The sequence below is a fragment of the Neovison vison genome, chromosome 7 (assembly GCF_020171115.1).
Source record: "Neovison vison isolate M4711 chromosome 7, ASM_NN_V1, whole genome shotgun sequence".
In the NCBI taxonomy this organism is placed as follows: domain Eukaryota; kingdom Metazoa; phylum Chordata; class Mammalia; order Carnivora; family Mustelidae; genus Neogale; species Neogale vison.
In genome coordinates this window covers 107,926,496-107,937,880 of record NC_058097.1, presented here as the reverse complement: position 1 = coordinate 107,937,880, position 11,385 = coordinate 107,926,496, and the positions used below count along the sequence as shown (strand labels likewise).

Sequence of the window (11,385 nt, the reverse complement as noted above, 5' to 3'; positions counted from 1 at the left end):
AGTTGGAAACCCACCCCAGGCAGTAAGCTGGGCAGTCACAGAATGCCCTGTGTTTCATTTGCCTCTCAGGAATCATCACCTTGCAGACCTTTTTAGGTCTGCACCTTTGTACCTTTGCAGACAAAATAGAAAACCTATTTTGTCTGGTTTTCTAGTGTTTAACTAGGGGGTGGGGAGAGTAAATCTGGTCTGTTATTCTGCCATGGCCTGGAATGGAAGTAATCCCACCATCCTTTTTATAAAGTTTAAAAATAAGGAAAACAATTATATATATACACACACACACATACAATAAGGAGAAAGGAAATAGTATAAAAGACTTACCTATATATATATAGGTATGTTATATATATATAGTATAAAAATATATAAACATATATTAAATATATATAATTTATATATTAAATATATATAAAAATAGGGTGCCTGGGTGGCTCAGTGGGTTAAGCCGCTGCCTTCGGCTCAGGTCATGATCTCAGGGTCCTGGGATCGAGTCCCGCATCTGCTGAGCAGAGAGCCTGCTTCCTCCTCTCTCTCTCTGCCTGCCTCTCTCTCTACTTGTGATCTCTCTCTGTCAAATAAATAAATAAAATCTTAAAAATATATATATAAAAATATATATTATATATATAGATTAAAAAAATATATGGTAAAAACATCAAATTTGAGAGGACAGTTACTTGGAGAGGTAGGAGAAGGCTATTCTGAAGTTAATAAGCAGTAATGTTGGAATTTTTGAATTCTTTGAAGCTTAATGGTAGGCACATGGATGTTTATCATGTTAATCTGTATACTTCTTGTGTGTGTGAAGTATAAGAAATGCAAAGGTATACAAAAGGAAGAATTAAGTAAAGATTTAGTTAAGAATATTAGGTAAAGATGGGGCACCTGGTTGGCTCAGTTGGTTGGGTGGTTAAGCGTCTGACTCTTAGTTTCCGCTGAGGTCATGATCTTGGGGTTGTGGGATGGAGCCCTATGTTGGGCTCCTCAGTCAGCGCCGAGTCTGCTTGAGATGCTCTCCCTCTTCCTCTGTCTCTCCCCCTGCTCTCGGTCTCTCTCTCTCTTTTTCTCAAATAAATAAAACCTTGGGGTGCCTGGGTAGCTCAGTCAGTTAAGCATCTGTCTTCCGCTCAGGTCATGATCTCAGGGTCCTGGGATGGAACCCCCATCAAGCTCTCTGCTCAGCAGGGAGTCTGCTTCTTCCTCTGCCCCTCCCCCACTTGTTTTCTCACATTCTCTCAAGGGACTAAGTAAAATCTTTAAAAAAAAAAAAGTATATTAGTTAAAGAGCCACCTAAGAAGATAAAGAGGTGTGAAATAGAGTAATTCGTGTGTCTGAAATCCACCTCAGCCAGAAGGCACCATTTTGTGGGTGAGGACAAAATGGTAGCCAGCACAGCTGGTGTACCTCCTTCCCTCATCAGCTGGATCTCCAGAAGACCTGTGATTTCCCTGCTGGTGCTTTCCTTCTGGTACTTTCTTTGATGAAACCCTTCAAAACCTCAGCTTCCACCAGCACTGCAGATACTTCTCCCATGCCTTGTTGAGTCATCTGTCCACCACTCGCGAGTCACCCCCCATCATCACTGGGGAAGACTTGAGCTCTTGGGTCCTTGTCACACTTTCTGTGACCCACACAGATGGTCTCTTGGACTTCAACCTCTCTGTTTCTTACGATGCTTTCCTCAGTGAGCGTCTCTTGCTTGGAGCTTCACCGTGGTCCTCTGGTTTCCCTTCATCATCATCATCCCCCTCCCCATTGCCTGTTCTTAACACAATAGCCAGTGGACTGTCCTCTTAATACATGGCATCATGTCATTCCTCTGCTCCAAATCTCTCATGACCCCTTCTTGGTTAGAGGAAAACCCAAACTTCTGTACTGCCTTCTACTCACTATACACTATCATAGCTGGTTCCTGTTACCCGTCACCTGCTGCTGTCCCTCATTCCCACCCCCCAACTTCACACAGGGCTCCTCAATGCTCCTGGAACCTCTGCCTAGCGTGTTTCTGCTGTAGCTGCCTGCATGGCATATCTTCAGCTCCTGTGGGGCCTTCTCCTCAACTGTCACCTTCTTCTTGAGCCCGTCCCTGACTGCTTTATTTAAAACCGTACTCCTGTCCCCACAGAGCTTTTCATCTCTTCCTTTGCTTTCTTTCTTTCTCACTCCCATGAATCCCCTTCCAGGATGCTATACAGTTTATTTCTTTGTTTATTGTCTGTCTCCCTCCACTGGTATGTAATTTCTACGAGAACAGAGATTTTTTTATTTTGTTTATTGCTATAAGGCAAGGGTCTAGAAAAAGTGCCTGGCACAGAGAAGATGCCATTAGTGGCTTTGGGTATCCCGGCACCCCCCATCTCTTGGGGATGTAAGGAGTCGGGAAGGGTGCATAGTCCCTGATGTCATGTGCTTATGTGGATACCAATGACAATGGCCATCATCTGGAGAGAGCTTTGAGCCTCAGCCAGGAAGAGGGCTGCAGAGATGTCCCGAGACAGCTGTGTGACTCTCTGTGGTTGAGAAGGTCTCTCTGTGACTTCCCTACTTCTCCTGGGGCTAGATATCATTTGGTTGCTTGCATGCCATGAGAGGGCACAGCAGCTCTCCAAGGCAATCTGAGGCTCCATCTGCCACAGTGCTCCCTGCAGCCATCCTTCCTGTGCTCTTCTCTTTCTGGGGCTCAGTCCAGCTCTCTGGTCCCACAGCTCTGCCTGGAAGTTCTGTTGCATCCCCAGGGCTCAACATTGGATCAGAGAATGAGGTCTTCCTCTCTGGGACCCACTGGCATTTTTTCAATGTTTTCAGTGCTTTTTTCCTACTTCTCTCTTAATCTCTTGTTTTCCCTCTCCTCCCCCAGGTTGGAGATCTTTTTCCTAGTAAGACGAGGAAGGCTGTCTTGCTTTGGCTCATCTCTTGTCTAAGTTGTGAATACTTTCTATTTTGCTAAGGGCCTGGGCTCTTGAAATCAAAAAGTAGGAAGACAGACCCTTTCTTTCTGCATTTGGCACTCACATGCTTTGCTGGGATGCTTTCATAGGAAGAAGGGCTAAGGGGCATGGGGGAGGGAAAGGCTTGGGCAGGGGAGATTGTGAAATATTTTAAAAGGACAGTCACACCGTGTGATACTGATAATGACAGCAGCAACACTGTTGTAGTTCACATTGTATACACTTAGTGTATGTACTACACTTAGTCTCTGCAATGCACTGCCATTAATCAGCATAGCAAGTCTGCGTGTATTTATTACCATGCTTATTTTCCATAAAAGCAAATTGAAGTCTAGTGAGGGAAAGGGAGTTGCTCAGGTCCCACATTTTGCAAATGATGGGCCTGGGCTTTGGAAGCAAATCTGCTGTGCCAAAGGCTAACCACTATACCTCCTGGCCCCCTGGCAGCACCCCAGAGCCCCAGGACCCTGGGCCACAGAGCTGGGAATCAGTTGATTCTTGCACACTCCTGGTGCTCATCCAGCAAGAGTGGTGCTGGCTTTCTTCTTCCTTCACTGGCCTGCCAGGTGGGTCTCTCCATGGTGCCCCCATTGTCAGCCTCTTTCTGCTGGCTTCCCTCTCTGCTGCTGGTCCAGCTTCAGGCCCATCTCATCTCCTTGGAGAGGTCCAATCTCCCTCCCCTCTCCTCTCCTCCTCCCCTCCTCTTGCCTTTCCCTGCCTCCCCCCTTCCCTCACCTCCCTTTTTTCCTTCCCTCTCCCCCTTCCTCGATCCCCCACCGTCCCTCCTCCTTCCCTTTCTACCTTGGTTTGGCTTTACAAATAAAATATAAATTTAGCTAAGAGCTCATACCACAAAAAGGGAAGAAATGATATGTATAAGCGGCAACAGAATTTACAAGTAAACACCCTGACATTTAGTCCCCGGGCTTTGTGGGGAGGATACTAAGGATCTTCTGGTCTCCCCTCTTGGGGCCTCCAGGCTGCCCTTGACCACTGAGCAAGGCTGAGGAGAGACCTTCTAGGCTCTTCCTCCAAACTGCAGCACATTTTCCAATAAGCAGAAGGCCTGTGGCTTCAGGAGGCCCTCCCAGCTCCAGTCTACCTCTGTGGTCAAGGACTGGGACTTTGGATAAACAAGCTAACACTAAAAACTTGGGTATCCGATCCTGCTATCTTAGTGGGAGCCGTCATGTTCATGGCAGTGGGGAGGGAGGAAGGAGACTTGGGCAGCCGACAGAGGGGGCCATGTCTTTGCAGGTGAGGACTCCATCAGCACACTGGGCCTGATCCTCGGCGTGGGACTCTCGCTGCTGCTTGTGTCCATCCTGGGCTACAGCCTGGCCAAGTGGTACCAGCGTGGGTACTGCTGGGAGGGTGAGTGAGTGCCGGACCCCGCCAGCCCAGCCCTGGCCTGCCCCTCCTCTCCTGTAGCAGTGGGCACGGCTGGGTGGGGCTGCACACCCTTCAGCATGGTATCATGCAAAAATATTTCCTGTGGTGGCTGCAGTGGTTGAAGACTTGAGTGGGGGTGGCAGAGCGCTCGAATGGTTGAGGGTGGGGTCCTGGGCCTTGACTGAGGGAGTGCGGTCTCTGCCTGCCCAGCCGGAGGCTGTCTCTCTCTTCCTTCAGAGCCCACCAGAGTCCATCTCCAAGGCCTGCATGGGCCTCGAGGCCAGGCTGGACAGGGGGCCCCCACTCTGGCTCCTTGTACATCTCTCCCCCGCCTGTGGGTCTTGGGGCCCTTTCCGAAGCTTGCTTCAGCTTCCACTTCCCTGGGAGTCTCCCCGAATTTGCTGCTGCCCTCCCAGCTCTGAGCCATATTGGCATTTCCCATGGGACCTGGGAGAGCTGGCAGGGCGTGCTGGGATCCCCTGAGGCAGAAGGCGTTTCTCGACCTGCAGCTGACTTCCATGGCTTCCATGAATGTTTGCTGAGTACCTATTATGTTCCAGTGTACTTTGCCTAATAGGATTTTCTTTAAAATTCCAAGTAAGGTTAGAATTCTTAGTTTTTTATAGATGGAGCAGGAAGTCTGAAGTCACAGGGTTCAAGAGTGGTACAGTCTGGATTCAAGCCCAGGTCTGCTTCTTTTGGGCTCTACACTGGGACTGCCTCTTTCCCAGGGCAATCAGGGCAAATCATCCTTTAAGCATCCCTTAATGACGGGGGAGGGAGGATTCCTAGCCACAGGATCTGCCCCACAAAGCTGGTGGTTCTTTCTGGGAAGATGGGCATGTGGCAGGCAGAAGCCAATGAAGGAGCTTGGGACCCTCCCACAGCATCCTGAGGTCCAACCCAGCCACCTTGCTCCTCCCAGATCGGGCGAGGGAGCACCAGATATTCCCAGAAATGTGATGGACTGGTCTCCCTGGAGGTACTAACCCTCTCTTTTCTGATTGTCTTTCTAGGGCCTAATTTTGTCTTCAACTTGTACCAGATCCGGTGAGTAGATTCAGAGCAGATCTGGGTGGGGTTAGGTATGGAGCCCAAATGCCCTGTTTCTCTTCCTTGTCTTCTCCCCATGCTCCTAAGCAAACAAGAGAAAAGGAAGGAGCTGGGGTCTATTTAGAAAGTACCATGAATAAAAACTTGAGCATGGCCAGGATTATGGAAAACCCTGCTGATGGCGATCCTCTTAACATTTGCCCCCAGGCAGGGACCAGCCATACCTTTGTCAGCTACTCATAGTTTTCTCAAGAAGAATCTATTGTTGCAGGTATTGTGGTATTAGTTTCTAGGGGGTATGATGTACATAGTCTCTGTCCTTAAGCATTTCACTGTCTGTGGTGGACACAGACTTGACTACAAATAATATCTCAGGCACAATGTAGTGTCAGAAGAGAGGAGCAAGTGGAGACCGTCAGGAATTTAGGGAGCGGGGTTCAGAAAATGCTCCTGCAGCCCCCTTATCTGCTCGCTGCCCCCGGGTGGGCCTGCTCTTCATCTGGCCCTGAGACGTGGGCCAACTCCTGTTCTGGAAGATGGGTTGGTTGAGGAGCCATGGCCAGGAAGTTCTTCCCATGCTCTGGCCTAGGGAGTTGGGCTCCCAAGGAGAGTCCAGGTTCTCAGCCCCCCAAGACTTGATTGGATCATCTTTCTCAGGAACCTGAAGGAGCTGGAGGTGGGTCCACCTTTCACCATCAGTGGCCATGTCAGCAGTTCGGATGGTGGCTACATGAAGTTCTCCGACAGGCTAGTCTGATGGGGGAGTGTCAGGCTCTAGAGCCCAGGAGAGGTGAGTGGTGAGTTCCCGAGTAAATCTGATCCCATGGTAAGGTCTTCGGATGGCACAGGCGCCCAAGCCTAACACCAGGGACTGTTTGGAACCCAAGAGATGATTCGCTTCATCTCCTCCCTGGCCCCCCCACCCCCCACTTCTCAGGAGTGGGTCCACGGGAGATGATCTCAGGCACCAAGGCCCAGGGTCATGCTGTCCTCACCACCTGCTGGCAGCAGACTGCTCCTTTCCAGCTGGGCACCCAGTCCACGTCCTGCCTTTCTTTCCTGGGGAGGTTCTATTTCTAATCAGGTAGCAGCTTCTAGAGTCAAGCTTCTATCTCAACCCTTTGCTGTGAATTGAAGGTTCTAGATGGCCACTCTCTCCAAGAAGCATCACTCCAGAGTGTCATTTTTGAATGGAAGGCCCAAGAGGCATCCTTGCTTCATGGCCAGCTGACCCCTTACCCCTTATTCCTTCCCCTTACTCCACCCCTCCCACCTTCAAGCCCATCCCCTCTCTGCATGGCAGCTGCTTTTTCCCAGCCACTTTCTCCCTCCAGAATCCCTCACAGACCCCCAGTTTCTCTCTGAGCTTCTCTTCTGGACTGAGAGAAGCCTCACCAGATGCAGTGGTATAGAGGAATCCTTTCCAGGCCTCATCTCTTAGTTGTTCTCCTTTTCTTTTTCTGCAGGAGGAGGCTCCTGGGGAGGCACCTGCCCCTCATGGGCTCCCCAGGCTGCCATCAACCTCTGGAGTCTTGTTGTGGATGATGAGGAGTCACTTCAGGTGCACCATAGGCCTGCAGCAGGAGGACCCCAGGAGGTTCTCTGGACAGAGTCTGGTAGGGTAACACTGGCTTTCTCCTACAAACAAAAAGACAGGCATTTGCCCCCGAGTAGAGACTGGTTCCCAGGAGACCCTGAGCCTGGGGAGGGGTTCCAGGTGTCCTGGAGAACAAAGGCCTCCCAGCTCAGCCCAGTGTAGGCAAGGCCTGCAGCTCCGCAGGGGAGCTCTCCACGGGACATCCCCAGGCACTTCCCCTCGAAGGGCGGACTCCAGAGGCCGGAAAACCAGTCATATCTTTAATAGGCAAAGTCATGTGGGAGTGGAGGTGATTCCAGATGCTGTTTTTAACCTTCCTACCAGAAGCCAACTTCCTCTAAGAGCTGAAGACTGATCTTGGCCTTTGCCCTGCCCTGTCCCATTCTGTTGCTTCGTTCTGGTGCTTTCAACCTCCCCACACTTCTGTCTACCACTTGGCTTTGTTTTCCCTGCCGCTGACCAGCCTCAGTGCCTCCCAAACCATTTGGAGGTCAGTGCTTAAAACCATTTGGAGGTCAGTGCTAGAAATACAATCTTATTTTGTAGGCTTCCGTGATGGGTGGGCAGGGGTCGGGGGCAGAGAGCTCAGTCTCCCTGTGTTCTGCATTTCCTGTGCCAGGCTTGCCCTGTGATGGGGAGGGCAGACTAGAAATGGTGGGAGTCAGGGAGGGACCCACGCCAGGCTTAAAAAAAACCAACTAGGTAATGCACAAGGGAAATCACAAACCACATGTAGGTTGGTGGACAGCAGCACTTTTTGCCTTGTGAGTCATCGTTTTTTCCTCTGGTCTGCCTTGCTGGACCTGAGGTGGTATCCACACCCAGATGTTGTCTTAATAGGCCCTTAATGCACTGTTATTCCATCCAGAGAGACTGCGCTCCCAGGGCAGCTGTGGATGGAGCAGGGCCTGACAGGGGCCCAGCCCCTGCTGAAACCTGTAGTTAGAACTACCTGCCCATGTCCCAGCGCCAAGGCCAAGAAGATGCAGGAGCCGAGGACAGTGATGGGTGGGGAGGACAGAAGTCTTAGTATTTGTCTTCCTATCCTCACTTCCCCAGAGCCTGGTTTCTTTCTTGCTTTGGGTTCTAGCCAGTTGTGAAGAAAGGAAAGGGTAGGGGGAAGGGAGGGAGGAAGGGAGAAAGGAGAGGGGCCTTACCAGCCCCTACCTCCTCACTTCCTGCCAGGATCTGGGGGGCCATTCTCCCAGCGTCTGACTTAGCCAGGCTATGACTTAATAAATTGAATCTCTAAATTTGGAGATCTTCATCTGGGCCCCAGTATTTCTATCCCTGAGTTGGTGAGTGTGGGGCAGAGCCCCCCATAGCTTCGGATCCCACTCTCTCTTGAAGGCTTTATTGGGAAAGCAGCGAGGAGGGGGGATGGGGTGACTTTGACATCCTTCTTTGGATTTCAGTGCTGAGGGCTGGGCCCCATTCCTTAACCCATGGGATGTCCAGCCTCAGCGAAACTCTCCATGATGCCCCTTTCAGTGTGGATCCTGGGACTGCAGCCCATAGGGGGCCACTCTGACTCCCGGAGTATGCTCAGGACTCTGAGACCTTGGGGAAACTTGAAAGGATGGGGCCCAGGGCCCAGATGGTCCCGCCCCAGGTTTGGTGGCTTCAGGTAGGGACACAGGGACAGCTGCTGAGGGCTGGGAGAATGGAGGGTATTTCCCATCCTTGGGAGCGGAACCGAGACTGGGCTACTTCCTCTTTCAGGGTCCTCTGACGTGTTCCCTGTCCCCTGCACCTCCTTCTTGTTTTCCTGACTTCCGCACTCAGTCCTGCTGGTGAACACAGCATTGCCCTTCACCCCAGGCCTCTCCCAAGAATACAACATGTTTTCATTGAGAGCTTCAGAGATGATTAGGGAACAGGTGGCTGGAGATCTGGCTGCGGGTCTGGTTGGGCTTGGCGGTAGGACCCATGGCCATGCCAACACCTTCCCTAGACCTACCCTCCCCTCTTAGCTGTTTTTCTTTGCCCTGGCCCTAAGAGCCAGGAGGCAGTCTGGAGAGCCAGCACTTCTCCGGGCTGCCCACTCCCAGTCCCTGTGCTACCCTGTTCCTCTTTAGTGTCTTTGCCAGGGCTTCCCAGAATGCCACCTCCCTCCCTGCTGACCCCTCCCGAGCCACAGCTCATCTTCATGGTTGGCTCAAGTGTCCTCTTCCCTGTGGCTTTCCCCAGGACTCCAGACTCGTTACCACTCATTTGATCCTGATGGCAAGTGGCCATGATTCTCCCATTTGCGCTGTCCCCCACTACCAGGGGGAGCCCTCTGTGGGCAGGGTTATGGCCCATAGTCTTCAGTAACTGCTAAAAGGAGGGCCCATAGGAGGTACTCAGTAAAGGCCTGCTGAGTGGAGCAGAATCCTCACTGTGGTGATGGAAGGCCGCCTGTTCCTGGAGAAAGATGCCCTGGTGACCTGAGAAGGAGCAGGAACTGCTTGCACAACACACAGTCTACAGAGAGCAAATTGCTTTCGTGTGCGTTACTGCGGCTTGAACCTTGTGGCAAACTTGTGACGTGGGCACCGTCGCCGGCTGCATATTGCATCTGGCGAGACGGAGGCTCAGAGAGGTAGCACGCTTTGCCTAAGGCTGCACAGCCACTGACAGCATTGAGGCCTGAGGAGAGAGTGAGGCCTCACAGACACAGCCTGACCACAGGCTTACTGGGATGAGGATGGAACCCTGGAGAATACAGTCTGGTCTGGACTTGCCCTGCTGTGCTCTGGGGCCATGGGCTAGTCATTCACCACCATGGGCATATATTTTAGCATCTAGATATTGAAGGATCGGATTACCTGTCCAAGGCTCCTCTCTTTACCTGAGGGAGAAAAAGGACCTTATCTGTTTCTGTGCTTTTTTTTTTTTTTTAAAGTCTTTATTTATTTGAGAGAGGAAGAGAAAGAGAGTGAGAGAGAAACACAGTCAGGGTGAGGGGCAGAGGGAGAGGGAAAAGCAGACTCCCCTCTGAGCAGGAAGCCCAACACGGGACTTGATCCCAGGACCCTGAGATCATGTCCTGAGTTGCAGGCAGATGCTTAACCAGCTGAGCCCCACCAGGCACCCCTGTACCATTTTTTAAATCTCTGTATTCTCAGTGTCTAGCATAGGACCTGGCACATAGTAGGTGTTCACTGAACAAAAGATACAAGTACAAAGTATAGTGATAACGTTCTCGCTTAGGAGGTGACAGGTGACAAGTATAGTTCCTTTAGACTCTGATGGTCTAGGATCCAAATTATTCCTTAGCCTTTCTTTGACTTTGGATAAATCCAACCAGCATCTAAGACCAGACCGTTCCCAACCAAACCCTTCTTTACCAGCAAACTGATGTTTGCTGAACACATACTAGAGTGCAGGGCAGGGGCTCTGTCTGCAGGCTCCCTTCATTCTCACAGGGAGGAGACAGAGGATCAGGGGCCAGTGAAATGATGTGCTGAAGGCGAGGCAAGAATGGGTTTTCTTTAAATGTCAGCCCCTTATAGCCTCTGTCCAAGTTTGCAGCTTCCCTGAGCTTCCTGGCCCCCAAGGAAGCAGGCCCCTCCCGCTGGCCTCTAATCTCTTTTCTGGGTCCCCTGGTGTGGTGAGAACAGCCCTGTCCTCAGCTCTGGGCTTCTTGCTGCTCCATTTCTTATTCTTCCTTTTATTATTTTTTAAATACCCCTTTGGCCATCAAATTGTCAAATTCTGCCCCTTCTTTATGCCAGCTCAATTTTCACTTCCCCAGGGTAACTTCCTTAAGACTGGTAGATCTTGTTGTCTTCTCACTTTTTTTTTTTTTTGAATATTTTATTGGTTTATTTGAGAGAGAGAGGGAGGCAGAGCACAAGCAGGGGGAGGGGCGGAGAGGGAGAAGTAGACTCCTGGCTAAGCAGGGAGCCCAATGTGGGGCTCAGTCTTAGGATCCCAAGACCATGACCTGCTGAAGGCAAACACCTGACAGACTGAGCCCTCCAGGGGCCCCATTGTCTTCTCACTTTTAATTACAAATACTCTCTGGCTTCTGTAACTGAATTATTGAGTATTCCCTTGTATTCATTTGTTCATGCAGCGTCTATAATATGCCAGGAACTGCTAGGCACTGTGGAGGCATCCAGTCTTTCTTGAGATTAACTATGCACCCTCCTGTCTGATGGGTATTTTCTGCAGGCAAAATTCAGGTCTTCTACCTTTTCTGAGTTCTCTGTGGTAGCTTATATGGTTCTGGCCATAGCCAGGAATGACTCAGGAGATTATGTTGTATATTTCTCAGTCTCTTCAGGGAAGCTTGGGCTTTACTTTATCCCTGGTCTAGTCTTAGGTGCTCTGAAAACCAAAGCTTCTGATTTTCTCTGCCTGTCCTCAATCATGTGCAACACTGCAGCCCTCATCAGATGCAG

At 50.6% G+C, this 11,385-nt stretch overlaps 1 protein-coding gene across 1 annotated transcript; it reads left to right on the top strand.

Annotated features, from left to right (window-relative positions):
• Positions 1-3,328: 3,328 nt before the first annotated feature.
• Positions 3,329-6,154, top strand: SMIM35 (small integral membrane protein 35). Its single transcript, XM_044260173.1, has 4 exons — positions 3,329-3,518; positions 4,210-4,326; positions 5,361-5,394; positions 6,055-6,154. Exons 1-4 carry the CDS (start codon positions 3,329-3,331, stop codon positions 6,152-6,154), a joined length of 441 nt encoding a protein of 146 aa, XP_044116108.1.
• Positions 6,155-11,385: the final 5,231 nt, after the last annotated feature.

Excerpts from the sequence above, each read along its gene's own strand:
- SMIM35 (XM_044260173.1), top strand. The coding sequence starts at position 3,329 with ATGGGCCTGGGCTTTGGAAGCAAATCTGCTGTGCCAAAGGCTAACCAC. Across the intron at positions 3,519-4,209 it reads TTCCTTCACTGGCCTGCCAG|GTGAGGACTCCATCAGCACA; the intron begins GTGGGTCTCTCC and ends ATGTCTTTGCAG. Across the intron at positions 4,327-5,360 it reads GCGTGGGTACTGCTGGGAGG|GGCCTAATTTTGTCTTCAAC; the intron begins GTGAGTGAGTGC and ends TTGTCTTTCTAG.